Source organism: Tauraco erythrolophus, chromosome 26 (assembly GCF_009769465.1).
Source record: "Tauraco erythrolophus isolate bTauEry1 chromosome 26, bTauEry1.pri, whole genome shotgun sequence".
NCBI classification, from domain to species: domain Eukaryota; kingdom Metazoa; phylum Chordata; class Aves; order Musophagiformes; family Musophagidae; genus Tauraco; species Tauraco erythrolophus.
The window spans coordinates 6,311,145-6,330,082 of record NC_141490.1 but is presented as its reverse complement, the minus strand read 5'-3'; the positions used below and the strand labels follow the sequence as shown (position 1 = coordinate 6,330,082).

Sequence of the window (18,938 nt, the reverse complement as noted above, 5' to 3'; positions counted from 1 at the left end):
CTTAGCACAGACAAGGCAAGTAACAGGGATCACTTCTGATCCCCTTTGCAGGTCAGAGGTTTGAAACCTTAGCTGCAAACATAAGTTGGTTTATGTTCTCTAAGAGAGAAAGAGAGTGTAAGCCCACAGGAAAAAAAAAAAAAAGAAAAAAGAAAAGGTACAGGGCAGAATGAAAAAAAAAAAGAAAAAATATTAAATAAAAAAATATATCTAGGCCACCCACTTGTCCTGGTTTAGCTTCTCAGAGCACAGAGAGGGAAAATGATCTCATTTATACATTGCCTGGGCTTCTCTTTAGGTTTTTCATATATATCTCTCTCTATCTTCTTTTCTTTTGTTTTTTAATTTATCAGTTTCAGGAAGAAATCACAAAAATTTAAAAATACAGTAACCATGAGGTTCAAGACCCTTAACAAGCTTTGCTTCTATGGCCAGAAAAAGGTGAGAGAGCCAACAAAACCTCTCACATTCCCAGTTTTAGACTACATGAGCTGTTATTTACTCTGTTTTGTATGGATTTTGGTTGCTCTAATGAAGACACCATCAAGAATCGTTGCGCTAAACCCCAGGATATCAAAACCAGAAGCCCAAAATAGACAGGAAAAATCAAAGAACACAACACTGCTCTTACTTTTTCACATTCTTCACTTTCATACTTGCTGTGCTGCCACAGGTCCGGAGCGGCAACTCCCCTGGAATGTCAGGGATATCTGCACCTCTTGCCTGCAAAAAGAAGAATAAAAAAAGCAAGGAATTTAAAATATGACTGCTGCTAAGCAGCAGCCTATACATTTGTACATATATGTACAAACACAGCTCAAATCTCCTATGTGCTAAAAGCTGAACTGCTGCCTTTTTAACAAGGAAAACAAGGAAAACTGAACCTCAGGTTTATGACCTAGTATGATTATCTCCTCCTGAGCCATGTTGTATATGCAACTGTCAGATCCAGTATTTTATTCATTACTACTTCTGGTTTCTAAAGAAGAGATTTTCAGAGGTAGGAGCCTAACATACATTCCTAAACTCCATACGTCTCATCAAGTATCTGATTTTCCAAACACCTGTGCACTTAGATTCAGGCAGAGGCACTGGAAGAAGCTGGATACCTCATACAGTGGAAAACCAAGTTCATGACAAAGCTGCTTGTATGTGGGAGGTAGCTTTTAAAAAAGTTGTTTGAAGCCATTGGTGTAAGTGCATGAACATACTAAAATTCATTTATTTTAGTGAGGCCAGAACTTCAACCTCCCTCTTTTTGTTTGTTCAGTCATGCTTTCCCATCCTCTCCCTCCTCCAGCTGCTTTTCCATAAGCCATGAGCTCTGCTGGGCTAGCGTTCAGCATCACGGGGGACTCAAACGCTCAGCACCACGTCTTTCTCTTGCCGTAAGCTCTACAGGAATGAGGGGTTTTAGGTGAGCCTTTTATGAAGGCAGCAGTGTTCCACCAAGAAGATCATCACAGACTTCACAGAGCAGGAGGAGAAATATGTTGGCCAGAGACAGCTCATTAGTGATGTGGGTGAGACAACTCGAACGAGCTTTTCTCTGCTTTACACCATGCACTACAAAACATGAATAATGTCCAAAATAGTGAATGCTCAAGCCAGGGGCAGAAAGGCACTTCAGTATTTCCTCTCTTGCAGGCCTGGAACAAAAAAGTGTTACATCAAATCCATTTTCTAATGACAGGAATAAACCTATGACTTCCCTGACCCAGACCAGTACCAATGCTTCTACGCTGGTCCACCAAAAGACCTCTGAACTGAGATGATCACTCCAAAAGCTGTTATGCACAACATATCCGAACACAATTGCATGCTGCAGTGTAAAACATGGAAACAACTTGGTCCTTGCCCTCAAAACTTCAGTCAGACAATTACAGTTGATGCTAGAAGCCTACATTCGGGACGAACAATGGGGGAATCTTTCTTATTCTCCTCCCTGAAGCTCTCATTTTAGCCTGACATGGATCATTTTAGCTTCACCACATCATAAAGAGCTGCAGTAAATAAGTCAAAACCATTCACCATGCCTGTATTCATTAACTAAGAGCATCAGAGCTGGAGGGAGTGATTCATCTCATTCAGCTCCAGACACGCAGGAGGTACGCAGCTACAACTGTCTTATCTACCCGAGGCTACTTTTATAGTCACCAGAGATAAACAGGCACTTTGGGCCCAGTTCATCTGCTTTAGACAACTAGATTAGGTCAAAAGCAACCCTGTTCTCCCTTGGTAGAGGGAATCCATGAAGACCCTGGCTCAAATGCAGACATACACTGTAGACAGCCACGTCCATCCAACCAACATCACCGTGGCTTACGTAGGACTGGAGTAGAGCACAAGTCCTCTGCACCCAGACAAGCTCCTGCAATTTATACCACTGCCCTTGGAAAAGCAATGCTGCAGCTGTTAGGAGTGAGCTCCCCCCCTGTCAACACTACTCCATAAATTTGCAACCAGAACGTAAGCGATGCTTCAGCTCCATCATCCCACAGCTGCCCAGAACACGCACACCCACCCTCTGAAGAAACACAAAGACAACATTTATACCCTTAAATAAACCTATCCTTGGCTGACTGACTGTTACTAAGCACACAATTACTTCGGTGTGTAATAGGACACTTGAGAGTCTCACTGTGAATTTTAACATTAAGAGGATCACCAATTTAATAAACCTTACAGGTCCTTTACATAAGAAAATCACTAATTACAGTAATAAATGTGCCATTCCTGTAAGCTGCTTTTAGGCAAAGCTGGATGTGCTTGCCTTAATTTTCTAAGGAACAGAATTTCTGTAGGAAGGAAAATAATTTTTTCTCCATCAGCAGTCGAAGCTGGTGGGATATAAAAACGGAAAAACAGATCTGACAGAAAAACGTCGGCTTCAAGCCAGTTTGCAGCAGTGGGTAGAGACTACCCTGGATCTGACTCAAAGCAGTGGAGGCAAAACTCACACCTCCAGGAGACTTAAATGCCAGCATCTCTCTTCGAAAAAGTTGTATTATCCTCTTCTTCCCAGTTGAGTTATGTCCAAATCGTGCTGGAAGGAGCTATCTGCCTCTCCCATTGCAACAGCACATATCCATTTGAATGGACTACAATGAGATGCAACAGAGTAATTAACTTCGGTCGCTTTTCCAATTAGATCTGAGCTCTTTGGACTCTGCTGCAGAACAACAACCTCTCATAAGTCTCACAGTTGAGGAAAAAGGGCAGACTGGTGATGTTGTGCAAGCTAATTTTCTTTGGTATGAGCTACTAACACCAAAAAAACTTGGTGAATAGATTGATAAGCAAAAAAAGAGAAACTTACTGCAATTTTAGAAACCATATTAGTCCAAAATAAACTGCAACTACTTTCCATTTAAACCAAAGATACATGACTACATGAAAGCACACTTTATTCACCACTAGTTGGCACCCGTTCTGATCCAAAACCTGGCACACAAAATGTCACCCTCGACTACCCTCCTCTCAAAACACTAACAAAACACTCCAAACGAGATTTGTCATCTTTTGTGCTTTGTGTCACAGCAATTTGGTTTTAAAAATCATTTTGAAACAGCTGAATTATTTACATTGGAAAATTAGCCAGCTAGCAGCATCAGCTGCTTCTCACCTGCCTATTTTCTGTGCATCACCGTTCTGTGGAAACCTAGTAATTGCATAGCAGATCTGTTTATGCAAATTATTTAGTCCCATTTTCACAGCTTAATGTCACTGCTGCGTCTATCTGCTTTGGTCCAAAGCTTGGTAAACAAATTAGGGCTTGATCCAGAACGTAGCCAATTGAGTTCATCAGGATCCGTGGTCCTCTTACGTTTCAGAGGAAGGTTTTTTGAGCAAAACCACTTCCCCAGTCTCCCCTGAACTGAGATGTTCTCCCGTGAAGAGCACTAAAGACCACACTTATATTAGTAGCAGCTGGGAAAATATTTGAGAACTTCAGTATTTTATGACAGATACCTACATCGATTGTGAGGCAGGTAGATACCACTGAAATGTTTGCTCTAAGCAAATTTGGGAGAACACCTGTCTGTCTGTCCCACCCCCTGATGGATGATCATTCCATTTTTAAATCATCGCAGTTGTTTGATCGGTGGGTACCAGAAGGATCCCCGAAGCACCTACATCACTTGTGCAATTTTCAGTTGTTGCTGCTAAACTCCATAAACTCTCTAAATCTGACAGCTCTCACAAACCAGGGTGTCCAGCTTCGAGCCTGCAAGTCTGAAATTTTTGGTCTTTATGTTTACAGACATGATTTGGAAAACTTCAGCTTCGCACTCTCTAGCACACAAAACCTTAGTCATAAATAATTTATATCTAACAACTCTCCACTGCATAATATAGAAGGATTTTCTCCCCAAAAGTCTCACTGCATTTATCAGAAAACATGTCAACCCACCTCCCTCACATCCAGAAACGTAACACGATTTGAAAATTCACGTTAAATCAAAGAAAAAAGTCCAGTGAACAGGATGTGATAAAGTTTCCACCTTGGTATCCTCAACAGGGGAGAATATTGAACCTGTGCAAAACCCATGGTCCTCCTCCTGCTGCCACATCCTCCTGCTGGGATGCAGAAGAAGAGAAGGAAGGGTGGAATCCCACCGAGCTCCAAGAATCCCATACCTGGTGAACTGGTTTTCCATAATACTACTGGAAGACCCCTGAGGAGGTATCACATACAGGAACGGATACAACACAGGACTTGACAGGTCAGCGTGTACCCAGGCTACTGAATTCAAGTGGGATTTCTGAAGGTGGAAATTTACTCCTCCCCAAGGTTAACAGAAAGCAAGAATAACTATTAGACAGGCAGTAACATTTATGCGTCTTCCTACCATCAGTCTCTCAACAAAACCAGTTTGGAAGGACCAGATTGCTCTGGATTCTTTGAGCACATGGCCTTGTTTCTAAAAATGGCAGAGCTGATTCAAAATGCTAGTTGGTTTCCATGGCAGTTTTTCCTTTACATCATCTTCATTTCTCCTCGACTTTCTTGGAAGAAGGGGAAAAAAAAGAGGAAAAAACCCCAAGACAAACCCCCCCAAAGCTTTTCCAAAAAAACCAAACTTTCTTAAGAGTTTTACTCCTTCACTGCAGAACAGCAGGAAACAGAAATGTTTCAGTAAAAGTCGCAGCCAGACTACACAGTTCAATATCTGAGGTGGGTGCTTGTGCACAAGGACATCAACAGCTGTTCCAAATGTTTGGTACCAACTCCCTACACAAAGGTGGCTCGGCATCACCTTCTTTCCTGAACTTTGCTACGTTAAGAAAGAAACTGTCCTACAAATATCCCTGATCACTCAAGGCAAAAGATGATGGCTCCATCAGCACCATCCTGCTTTTACCAATTAATGCTCAAGAGTTAGCCTGAAGCACAAGGAAAGAAGAGACATGGTTCATCTCAGCTTCCCATTCCACAACCATTCCACTCCAGGGAGAGAAAGCTCTTTCTGCTCTCACTTTCTGTGTTGTAATGACTATCCTGGATCTCCACAATAAATAAATCAACAAAGCAAAGGGAAAAATGCTTTCACTAAACTAAACCCAAGTCACCATGTCCAAGCTACTACGAGTAACTCCAAATGAAAGGTCTCAGTTCTGCAGCATTTATCTGCCCAAGCACTATCCCTAAAAGGATTAAAATGTACCTAAGCACGGGAAGGCTGTAACTGGGTCACTTTTCTGAATCGAATAAAAGTACAGTAATTGATGAAGACACAACATCCATCCAAAAATATCAGTGGTTCACTGGCAATACGATAGAAACACAAGTATTTGCCAAATTCTTCGTATTACTGTTTTCCAATGATGCGTTTAGTGGATGCAAATGAGTTTCCTAAGTATTTTCAAACAGGGTGTTTGTGTCACTTTCACACATTTCAGCTACGTTTTTCAGAGCTGCTCGAGATATTTGGACACATTTAAGATGAAGAAGCAATTGCATCTGGTTTATGTACCTGGGCCTGACAATCTCAGCTTAAACAAAAACATCTGCTCGTTAAACTACAGCAGCTTTACCGCAGAAGTAAAAAATAAAAATAAATACCCCTCTCCAACTCTGCATTTGCCAACTGATTATCTGAAGGATTAATAGCCGTGCTGTGCGCGGTCTGATCAGCAGAGTGCAGCACTGGCACATTTAATAACCACCCAGAGTGGATGCAAAGCTGCAAACCAAGGATGAGTTCTCATTCCCAGGGTGCCTGTGTTCCCCATCTGTATTTGCAGACGCTGGCTACACACCCTCACTCAGAAAAGAGGAAAGCATTAGATAAATTTTACCTTTCAGAGAGCAGAAGGGTCTGGCATACTCTGCTTACTGCAATCCAAGCCACTGCGTGCAAACAAACAGCTTTGAGATCCAACAGAAAAGCACAAAGATGTTTTCCAGAAACAGTTGAACTTTTTAACTTTTATAATTTTTTTTTTTTTAAATTTAAGTCATCACTTAGCTCCTTACCCAGTGCTCTGCTGCAAAGATAAAAGAAACCCCCTTTCTGAGGTGCCAAAGGATAGCTGTGGGACTGGCTTATATGCAGGCATAGCTCAAGGCCACAATGGCTGGAGTAATTAGAGGCAGTACTGACTTTTTAATTTAGCTCCCAGTTTGGGGATTGTGGTAGGTGGGGAAACAGTTATCCAGCCAGAGACACCTTGAAAATCTCACGGTAAATGAGAAATGTAATAGAGGAAAGCCAGTGAAAAAATGACAAGTGCTTCCAGTAGGGAATCTCTGAATACTGGCGATGCACATCCTTAATCCCATGTCTAAGAAATCTGCATTCAATAAAGAAGATACTTTCATGTGTATCATTTTTTGAGTTTAGGACTTCTAATTCCATTTTCCACACTCCCTGTCAATGCTGAATTGTTCTAGCCAGTACTTATTGCATGGCATGGTTAACAGTGAATTCTTCTTTTTCAAAAGACCACACAGGATGTGTTTTTTCTACTCCCAGCTTCTCCCCTCCAAAGGGGGGAAAAATAAGAAAAAGAAAAAAAAAAACAAACCCACTTTTAAGCATTGCCATGAGCTGGCAAATCAAGGGAAACCTCTCATTCCTGAGACTTAGCATTACAGAGGAGTTAGTCCAGGGCATCCATTTACCATAGTTTAAAGGATCAGCCTGGGATGAACAAAGAACAAATTCCAAACTATTCATTTAATGTGTTTTCAAATAAAGTTCTGCTAGCTCTCAGCTACGTGGGTAAAACCACCTCCAGCTCACATGTAAAATAACTAATGGGGTAAGTGGAACCTGAGACACAGAGTAAGCAGCGTGGCAGCTGCATGACCCTACTCAGGCAGTATTCTGGCCCCTGTGACCAAAATTCACCTCTGTAAAGCAGGCTGGTTCTATGCCACCACCAGACTTCCTAAGTGAGGCATAAAGAGATGCACGGGCTCACGCTGATTCTCTGCAGACAAATCAAATGCCCCCAAAGGATGGTGGATATTTCCAACAAAACAGTCCCACACTTGTATTTCCTTTCATAGCTATCACTTGTTTTAGACAAAAATGGATGCACCAAGCAAAGATGAATGGTTAGCTGCTGAGGACAACATTAGCATGATAACTACCTTACAGCTTTAAGTTTGGATTTGCCACTGCTATAGTGAAGCAGCAGTGAAATTGCCTTATTCACAAAGATCTCAGCTCAGAGAGCTGCCACGGTACAGTACAGAGCCTCACATAATAGCATACTGGCTAAGGAATGTACTTGCTTTAAGAACAAAAATCCCACATACAATATGCGTGGGAAAGGCAGCCAGGCTTAGAGTCCTTCTTCTGCACAGCCTACAAAACAAATTTTAGAAAAAAGCCACAGAAAACAGAACATCCAATGAGCACAATGCTTTGATTCCAGTTAAAAAAGACCCTCAAAATCCCAGACCCTGTTTGATGCACAATTTCTACAGTCTGTTGTTTCATGGAGGGAGAAGGGGGTCGTAATGATGTTTTAGTTATCAAGGACAAGTAGAGCTTTGGGTCGTTATGGTAGAAAGCAACTTCTCATCACACAAAAAACTACGGAGGTGAATTCAGCCTGAACCTAGCAGATCCCACTCTGGTAAGTCCCCTGGCCACATTCAGTGATTATGCAAAATAACAATCTTATGGTATGGTGTAGCTATAAATTAGAAACTGAAAAATTTTCCCAATGCAGTAGAAGAAAGATTGGGAAGGTGGAAAAAACAGCAGCCTGACATTGAACCCCAATACCTGAGTCGGGAGAGTTAACAAAAATTGATATTTATGCACATAAAGCCAACCTGCACTCAGCTTTTTGTTTCTAAAAAGAGCTGTTTCCATCAGCACACCCCACAAAACTGGTGTATGATACACTCATTTTCCAAACCCTTGTAACAACACAGTCATGTGAAGAATGTGTCTACTTGTAACGTGCAATTTATACCATAAGCTGTCCATAAACTTCTGAACAACAGAACAAAAGAGTGAGTTCATTAACTTTGTGCCAAGGTTATCCGGGAAAGCTTGGCTTGGGATCACAGACCCTGCTCTGGCTGAGCCACCGGAGCAGCCTCCAGCTGCTGGTCACCATTCCCAAAACCTGCCTTCCTGACCAACTGTTCAAAAACCAGGTTAGGAAAGATGACACAGGGATTTCTGTTGGCAGATCTGAGGTGACAGTGATCTCCAGGACTTCACGTCACCTAGGTGAGGTCAGAACAGGACACCCACCGTATGCCCCAGGAGCTGCAGGAAGGTCTTTCCATGCCACTAGTCAGCAAAACCAGGAATGACCACCTCTTCCTCACATCACCAAGAACACAGATGCTGCAGAAGCTGATGGTGAGACTCTTTGTCCTCCAAGAATGTTTCCTTGCGCTCGTAAAATTATTAGGTAAAAACAAGGGATTTTTTTTTTCCCCCCTAAAGATCAATACTTAAGAAAAAAAAAACACAGAGACTGAGACTTAAAAACAAAACACACATGCACAGAGCAAAAACCACAGCAAATTAAGATGACATTCCCCCACACACACACGTCTGTAACCCACCAGGCTATCTATTCAGCTTAAGAAACCAAGAGCAGCCAGTGAGCCACACACAAATCCAGGGGGAAACGCTGTGCCACAAAGCAAGAATCGACAGTGACAACTTCCAGTTCTGCAACCACACCGAAGAACAACTCCAAATGCTTTCAGGCTGAAAATATTTGCTTGCAGTACAAGCCACAGAGCGAACCAAGAACACACAGACCCTAAAACTTCTTTTACACTCTCTGAAACAGAAAGGTCTTCAGGAGCACCCAGAGTGTAGGTTCACAGACAGCCCAGCTTGAAGATGTAAAGCCAATTTTTCAAACTTACACCCCAATCCTTCAGCCCCAGGCTACTCTCTCCTACTTCCCCTCGTTGCAGCTGCAACTGTTTTAGGGGCTACAGTACAAGTCCCTGAAACAATCCAGAGTAAAAAGAAAGAGGAAAGCTGAACTTCTTTGGGGGGATTATTTTTAAATAAGATTAGCTCAGTGATTCACTTCCCAACTCTTCATCCCAGAAAATCTCTAACTGTCCTGAGACGCTTCTCTGCAGCACGGGAGGAGGGAAGGAGTAATCAAAGACAGAAACTTCTCAAAGTGGATTCCTGCAATCGAGAAGCCTGGTGTACTTGGAGCCCACAGAAGACCACATCCAGTCCCACATGGATAACATGGAGCCAATAAACTCGCTGATGTTACAGAGAACAGCGGTGATTTTCAATCTAAACCAGTACAAACCAGCTCTGATGTCTACTCAGAGGAGGACGTGCATCCTCATATAATCAGGTCACGGACACAATCCTGAGGAACACCAGCTGAGGAAGATGAACTGAGACACACTACCTCCTAGGGTGGGAAACACTTTGAAGCCTTCCTCGATGGAAAAAGGACTTGTAGCATGCCCTTGCAGCATCCATCGCCCGTTTTCATGGAACAACCCCAAAGCAAAGAGGAAGTGTTAAGACTACTTGGTGCAAAAACATTGGGTTTTGCAGTCGGAATCATCTGTGCCCTGGCAACTTGATCCGACACCAACAGACATCACGCAGCCCCACACCGACACAGCAGTGACCACTATGAACACAGCGAGGCAGAACTATGTGGAATGATTTAATTAAAAAAAAATCAGGTGAGAAATTACCTATATTTTCATGGAATAATTCATCACCTTATAATTAAGAAGGCTGAATCATGGCAAAAAAAATAATGCCTACAACCTTCAGCCGGACAATATACACTCTGGCATGTTTGTCTCTTGGGGCTAACGTGGGGGTGGGGAGTGGAAGGGGATAGATGAGCAAATTGCTGACAACCCTTCAAAAACTCTTCCTTTTTTTTTTTTTTTTGCATTACAGTAACTAAGAAGCAATGAACATTGATTTAGAAAAAAAAGTCACTTATTTATAAGAGATTCCTTTCTTTTTCCTGGATGTTCCACCTCATTTTTAAGCAGCTGGGACTAGGGAAAAGTGATTGACAGATAAATAAGTTTTATCTCCCAAATAAGTACATTTCAAATAAACGTGGCATTTCTTCTATTACAACAACAAAACGTGTAAAAAGAGACCACGTTCAGAATAGGGTGGGAGGAAAAGAGGCAGAGGGTCACGCCAATGCAATCCTGTCTTCGGAGCTCATCTCATGTCGTCTCTCAGAACTCAACAGTGGTCAATAATTTGGACCAGCACCAACCATCAGAAGGGCATCCCCACGCCCTCACCGACAGGCAGCGCGACTGACTCCAATCCAATGTAAAATGGGTGTTAATTAGAGAGGATATTGGGATATGAAAACGTCTGATTACCTAAACCACAGGCAATTCAGACTGGTCATTCACAGGCTGAGCCAAGCTGGCCTGCACTGCCACCCAGCAATAGCAGCAGTGATCCCACTTACACCCCTGAGCCCAGTGGTTTACTCACAGTTTGATAAACAGAGGCACTCAGCTCCTTAATGCCTTAGTAAACCCAGGCTTAAGTGCCTAACGTACATTAATGCATGGTTATGCCTACCTACACTTATGTAATTTGGCAGAGGGCTACTGGGAGCATTCAAAAAATCACCCACTACACTCCAGTGCCATCTTTATCTTTTTAATTGCCATTATCCCCTACGACTGCGAAAGAAGAAGCACTAGTGGTGGCATGTAAATACATGACCCAAACATTTCACTCAGCAAGACACTGATGTGCATCAGATTCTTGAAATAGATAAGATATACAAAATTAGGGTGCATTAACACTGGTGAACAACAAACTTTACTGACCTGGCCTTAGCAAAGTTTGAATCATTCCTTCTTTGCTAAAAGCATGTGCACGGATTTTAAAACAGAAATTTAGAAAATGTCTTTTTTTTTTTCTCCTGGATCAACACCGTGCTGCAAGACTGCATACACTGTAAAGAAAGTAAATGTAACTAGAAACAATTGCTTCTGTAGCATTGCCAATGAAAATTAAATGATGGCTATAAATTAATACTTACTGCCAAAAATACAGTATCCATTCGGGTTTAATTGAATTCATTTAATTGGCAAACCCAAACAGAAGCCAATGCACCAGTTAAATGATTGTCCCAATTTTCAAAGATTCTCAGGGACAAGCTTCACGCTGGGAGTTAGCCTGTGAAATAAAAATGACTCTCTAACCAAGAGGGAGAGGGAGAGCTAGAGCCACAAGCAACAATATAATACCTTGCCAAAAGCTTAACAAGGGAAAAAATACTTCAGCAATAACAAGGAAAACAAGTTATGGGAATTGAAAACGAAATATAGGATACTGGTGCGATGCCAGACCAGAACTGTTTTGACCAAAATATTGTTACAGCCTGATGGCTGCCTGGTGTGCTGTGCAGAACACTGGTCTCATGTCGATGCCTACATTGTCCACACTATCCAAAATCCCATTTCTATCCCATCATCATCTTTGTAATCAGCTGTAAAATTCTGGTGTTGGTTCATATGCATACAAAGCATGAAAAGTTGTAAGCTACAGGAATAAAAAGTCCAAAACGTCAGTTTTTATGTATTAAAGGGTATTATATCTATAAATGTCAGTTGCTGAAATGAGACCACCTTTTTGGAAATCACCATAGTTGACAGGGCTCCCTTGTTCCTCAGATTTTGCCACAGTTCCTCAAAGTATTCATGTTAGCTTGGGTCAGGACTGACACACTCAGAAACATGCCTGATGCTTTTCCCATTAAAAAAACAACCAACCAACCAAAAATAATTTCAAAAGAAACCCTATGTATTCTTATTTTTTGCATCTATTGTTGGAAAAGCCACAAGCAAGATCCGGGGCAGCACTGGGCTAAGTGCTGTACAAATGAGAAACAAACCCAGGAGAGTGAAATCTTTCTTTAAACCTTTACAATTCGTTAATCTCTACATACTTTTATAAATTGCGTTTAAAAATAGTGTTCTCCTCCCTCATGTCCCAGATTTAACAGTGATATATTGAGGTCTCATTAAAAAGCCTTTATTACCTTCACAAGCCATGGCACCTCACCTTACCTAGTATCAAACGCTGAAAACACTACAGATCTCAGAATCCCTCTGACCTGATACAAGAACTAAGATTATTCCAGGGACTTCACAAGACAAAGTCTAACCCCTCTGCCTTTCCAAAACATTTGTAGGCTTGCATTTTTCCTAAGAAAATGCCACTGGCACAAGCCAAAAGGATGACGTGTATCAACTGCCAATCACCTGCCTTCTTCTTCACTTTGCATTTGACAAATCCAGGGATTCATAACAGTTTCCCATCAGTAATTTAGAGGTTCCTGCATCACATCTTGTCTAGACAGCCTGGTTACGAACTAGTAACACTTTGGGATACTATGGCTATCATCTCAATAACCTCATTATGGACAATCGTACTTCTAGATCCTTAAAGCCACTGTTCAGAGGTGCACTGGGGTGGGAAATCGGCTGATTTCCTCAAGGTGGAGAACCCCTGGTCCCATCCAGCCGTGACCTACTCATGAGCAAACCCCTGCAGACAGTCACTGTAGTCTGTGAGCAGGTGTCAGGATGATCCCCTGTATTCCTGGTGCTCAGGGCACTATGGAAAAAACATCACACAGCAAATAAACCTACTGCAGCTTTAGGGACTCGCATTTTGAAAGCTTCCAAAGCTGAAAGAAGTGGCAGGCACTGCAGAAAAACAGACCTTTTCAGAAACACACACACATATATATATACAGACACACAAAAGAAATCCTATTTCTAGCTTTGGAGTGCGTATATTCACCTTACCTCCAGTGCAGGACTGCTTGTCAGGTTAATGCAGCTTCAGGTGGTACCTTTCCCTGACAGCACGATTTCAACAGAGTGGATAAATAAAGATTTTTAGATTTATCTCACTGTTTTAATCCTGCTTGCCCACAAAATTTAGACAAATGGAAGAAAAAGGCAAGAGGGCTAAGGCGTGTGTGCATGCCTGTGAGCGCAGCAGCCTGCTGGGGGGAGAGGCTGTCAGCAAATTAAAACACTGCAACTCAACTGAAGTCTTAAAGAGATGCTGAGAGCAAGTCAGATGGTCAATATTTTAAGGTAAATGTAGTATTAAGTACAAATATCGACTAAAGTTAATGACAAGCTGAGGACAGCTGTTCTGTAGGCTCGTGTAAGAAATACTATATAAAGGCTCTCTTCCACAGCTTCATTTCTTGTAACAGAGAAGGTCCTGCTCAGGCAGGGAGATTGGACTAGATGATCCTTTGAGGTCCCTTCCAACCCCTAATATTCCGTGATTCTGTGAACAGAGAAACACCTGAACAGAGAAACATCTTCAGGACCTTACAAGGAAACACTATTCCTTTCCTTTAAAATAATACTACCTCAGAGAAACGTTGGAAAATCCATATACTGCAATATGACCTGGCTCAAACACGGCTTTTCATCCCTGGAACTCACAAGTGTTCTACAAAGAAAGTCAATATCATCAAGTGCCTTTTCCAAACTGGAGCAGATGGAAGAAAAAAGGGGCATGTGTGAAGGTTACCCAGCAGGCCAGCAGCACGGGGGGAATAGGAGGCTGAGGTGGTGACAAAACGGTGTATCTAATACAACCAAATTCTAAAAATACAGATGATGGGGTCGGGGGGGGGAATTCAGAACATAGCAGTCCTTGAGGACTGCTCTTCTTATCCAAATCCTGTAAAGTCTGTCCATCCAGCGTTGGATTCCATCCAGCCTGGTTCTCAACATCTGCTGCACAGGATTTCCTAACTGCTCTGAAGTTTCAAGAACCACCAGAAGCACCCAAACAAACCAGGTCTCCAATAAAAAAAAAAAAAACACACTTGCCTTTCTGCTAAACCACAAAAAAAGAAACAAGCAGGTTTAAAAAGTAAGCAAAAGTACAAACCATAAACGTAAAAAAGGCGATAAAAGTAGTATCAAACAAAGGACTAAAGCTACTCAGGTGCCCAGAATAAACTGGCAATGACAGAAATATTAAAAACAGAGTTTCTGCCCTACCTTATATTTACAGTATAGGAGGGCACTCAACCTCCATACATTTAGAAAGATGTTTAGTTTATTCTGGCTAAGAAAAAAGCTCTGGAAACAAAGCACTTAGATAAATTAATAATAAGCACTTTGAAATATATTGTGGATGAAAGCAGAGAGGGAGATTAGGGATGACTTGAAGATGTTCATCTAACTGTGAATGCATAAATCACCTTTTCCCAAAGTACAACATCACGTACGGGGGCAAAGAGACAAATGAATAAGCACCACCGATGTGTCGACTGTGTCAGAATTTCCAAAAGTGGTGCTAGTCTCAGCTCACCTGGCAGAGCATGACATTCATTTCCAGTGACAAAGCCTTGCACCCAGTTGGGTCTCCAGTTGTCTGCCACGGGAAGCAAGGGAGAGCAGAAAACAATCCAGCTATGTCCAACTTCTCCAAGCAACAACAAAAGCTGAAGTCTGCAACTTAAACAGCAACTAGCCAAAAACTAAATGTGTTATGCCACTATGAGGAACTCTTCTACAACGTCGAGGGGGATGCTCTGGGAAAAGGGTAAACCAGAGGCTGCTAAAATGTAAAATGAAGGGAGTAAGGAAAAAAATCTCAGGCTCAAAATGAGCAGGAAAAAGAATAGAGTAAACACACTGGTTAACAGAGAATAGAAAGTGACAGTGTTGAACACTCTCCTGTAAATATTTACATCTTGTAAATATTGCCTTCTGACTGGGCATAAGGCAGGGGTTGAAAGTGGAAATTTGGTTCACTCAACACAGCAAATATGAGCAAGTGAGGTTTTTCTACCCATCTACAATGTATTCAGAGGACCACGAGGTCAGAACAACGCTGTAAGCACAAAACCATTATACAGACAGGTTCGGTAGACTTTTATGTCACCCTGTGCTTCATCACACTAAACCACCGTGCAGCACATCTTAGATGTGAATTTTCTTGTTTGTCATCCTCTAAATGCCTTTTTTACAGCCTGGACTGCTCAGTTTTTACACTGCTGGCACAGAGCTGTGCAAGAGGACATGTTCTAAAAAGCGAATTACTAGCACAGCGAGAGGAAGATGATGCACACGTGTAGGCTGCAGGATGGAGCTGAACACGGAACTCCGTCCATGAGCACAACAGCCCTGGTGAGAACGGGGAAAGTCAGGTCAGGTGAACCTTTCCTTCACTGTAAATCAACAATAGGAAAAAAAAAAAAAACAAAACCAACCTCAATAACAAATGAGGTATGCCAGCTAACTTGTGTTACAGGTGGAGGCGCTGAATTACAGACTCACATTCCTGAGACACACCTTGAGGTTACAGACAGCGCGGTGTCGAGCAGTGATTTACACCAGCACCCTGGCTCTGGGGTGTCGAGCAGTGATTTACACCAGCACCCTGGCTCTGGGGTGTCGAGCAGTGATTTACACCAGCACCCTGGCTCTGGGGTGCTACGAAGCACCCTGGCTGAGCAACGCTGATGAGAGCAGACAGGGCTCTCAAACAGGCAGCAGCAGCAGCGTGAGCTGCTGGCCAAGGTGGAGAGAAGGAAAAAAATACCTGCACATAAGCAAAATCATCCTCAGGAAGTGACAATTGCAAAAAGTCACAATTAACAATGGATTATCGAGGAGGCAAGCAGAGCGGCAAGGACAGAAAATACCAGCAGACAAAAAGGCTGGTGATGCCTAAGTTTGGGGTTGTTGGGGTTTTTTTTTTTTACTTGAAAATGAAGTTTGGAACAAAATATTATCATTGTATTATATGGGGTTTGATGATGCCTTTAAAACAGTAAACCATAGAACTTATCTTTGTTGCCCTGTTTAAAATTAAAATAAATAGCTGGCTTGTAGGGAGATTATTACCTACACATTTTCTGAACGCTGTGCAAAGAACAGTTAAGCCAAAATCTATTCCACGTGACCCAGTCAGATATTAGTGGTGCTTGAAATTTCAAATAATACTAATCCACTGGGATGAAGACCCCTCAGCCCCACACATCAGATGGATCTGGCCACCCCTCGTGCTGTTGCTGCACTGCTGGCTGCAGAAAACACACGGCTTTTCCAAGCTGAAGCCCTGTCACTGCCACACGATCTGATGAGAGGGAAAAAGTGTCACTGGTGCCACATCACAGTGAGTAATCTTAGCCATGCTGCTGGACTGGCCCCCGAGAGCATCACTGCTGGCCTGGAATGTTCAGACCTTCCCCCTATCCCAGGTCTGTTGCAGAATGTAATTTCCTCTTCGGCTTAGTGTGCTAATGAGGCAATTTAGAAAAATCTTAAAATAACAAGATTCCAGACAATCTTATACTGGAACAAGGTAGGTCAAGCTTCTGTGAGGCAAGAGGACTTCACAAAACCACCTAATCAGACTGCTCTATTTGGCTGCTAATAAAATAACATCTGACCTTTCAAGCTCGGCAAATGCTAAAGGGAATCAGGAAAGTGGAACTGCAGGTACTTAACTCACTCCTTTAAAAATAAAACAAATATATTAAGGTACTACAGCTGTCTGTGGCCCGCTGCCCACTTGTATTGCCTTCTGTAAGCATGAGAACAGCACCTTTGTGGTTGCTTTTCTGCAATTCTCTTCCCTCTGATGTAGCTTTCAGGCTGATGCTTTATTTCTGGAGACTTAGCCAGCATTTTGCTAAAAATCGTGTTCTTCCACAATGCTGCATGCTTCAAAGAGCATGTTTTTACCAGAAGTTCCCTTCATGCTCAAAAGTCTTGCTGAAAAAGAGGTTAATGCAGACTGAAAATCGTCGTGACATTATAGACTTTTTAATTGGTTACTAGAACTGCTTTGGGGCACGTATTAATAGGGCAGAAGCGTTATGCACGTTCCTTCTCTCCCTCCTTGACAAACTGCCAGAGGAAGGGAAGTATTTTGGTCTTGTTGGAAGCACTACTCAATCCATTTAAAAATCTGAAACTCGGGGAATAGAAATCAATGCATAACTAGAATACGAGTAGATTGTTCAGAAATTAAAACAGTGCACACAGAAAAAGCCACAAGGTGTTTTACCATAGCGCTGAGAGTCTCCTCCCAGTCTGGCCTCTCTCTGGGATGGATGCTTCTCTGAAGCTCTGGCACAAAGTCATCCTCTTCTGCATGGACCGAGGACTTCATCATTCTGGAAAAGAGGACAGAGAGGTTTGATACTCTTGACAATTTCCGAGTAACTGTACATACAGTCTGCTGTGGTGCTCAGTTATGTGGCTCACGACAATATAAATGATTTTATAAATCCAGAAATCCTACAGACTTCTTAGTTTCCCTCATTATACAAGCAGGACAAGAGTGTAACTCTAGGAGAGAAATCTGCACTTCCTAACCAATCAATGGATAATTTTGTATAATCAGTGTACAATTTGCAAGTCTTACAACACAGAAAAATACAGAGGAGCAATTTTCAGTCCATTTCAAAAAAATTGCTTCTATTGCCCCAGCAAACAACATCAGCCTTACAAGAAGAAATACACACATTTGCTTCCTTAGTTGTCACTGCATGTTTTGCCTAAAGCAGAGATAGCAGTTTCCATATCTTACTTATCCCGAATCCACGCCCCAAGGCGAGAGCCATCAGCTCCCAGAGTTCTCACTGATCCTATCTGAAGGGTGAGCACATCCAGCCACCCCACCTCTGCAGGGATGCGCTCAAATCGCTCTCATTTTATCAAGATAAACTTTTCTTCAGATAAGGAGCCATTTTTCAAATACCCTAGGAAGTATATTTCAAGCCTGCACAGAGATCAGAGGCTCAAAATAAAAATGTGGAAAGCATTCCTGAGAGCTTCTCATCCTATCCTTAGGACAGCTCTGCTGGTGCAGCCAGAGAGACATTATATATTGTATTGAGGCCATATAAACGTGTCTTTGTGGGGCTGATGGTGCAGACCTGGAGTGCCAAAGGCCTGTTTGAAAAGTGTTATCCACATCCTCTGGTGTTATCCATTCTGGTTTCACTAAATATGAGAAATTATTATCTCCCATATAATTTTATACCTAGCTCTCCGATCATATTTCTTCTCTAATAAGACACACATCCCAGAGAATATGGGACTCAAACCCAAAACTCATAATGCCTCAGGCTAAACCGTTTCATGTGTCATTCCCACCGCAAACATCACCAATGGAAAGCAGCTTGTCCCTAACGAGGTAAGGAAAAAGATGCCTACGTGGTGAAAGCTGTATAAATCTGCAGGAAAACACCACTATTTGGAATGCAGAGGTGCAATGGAGCTCAGATGGGACACTCCCACCTTTGCAACATGTGTTCCAAAGAACTGGATTTTTGTAAACCTGAACATTTCTTGATCAGAGTGGCGGCTCTTTCATTTCTCCATCAAGAATGTGAAGACTTGGCCTGTTTCTCACAACTCCAGCCCTACCACATGAGGAGTTTGCCACTTATTTTAACTGAAAGTT

The 18,938-nt window shown here is 42.2% G+C and overlaps 1 protein-coding gene across 2 annotated transcripts in view; it reads right to left on the bottom strand.

Annotated features, from left to right (window-relative positions):
- The window catches only part of ARHGAP32 (Rho GTPase activating protein 32), a 180,738-nt gene that overhangs the window by 133,987 nt on the left and 27,813 nt on the right, over positions 1 to 18,938 (bottom strand). Inside the window, exons 2-3 of one of the 2 annotated variants that reach the window (XM_086626940.1) lie at positions 17,535 to 17,643; positions 632 to 723 (exon numbers count right to left, since the gene is read on the bottom strand). In XM_086626940.1, the coding sequence (XP_086483066.1) occupies positions 632 to 723; positions 17,535 to 17,643 (201 nt within the window). Of the gene's footprint in view, positions 1 to 631; positions 724 to 17,534; positions 17,644 to 18,938 lie in introns of those variants that run through there. The other variant, XM_086626942.1, reaches the window with a different exon arrangement.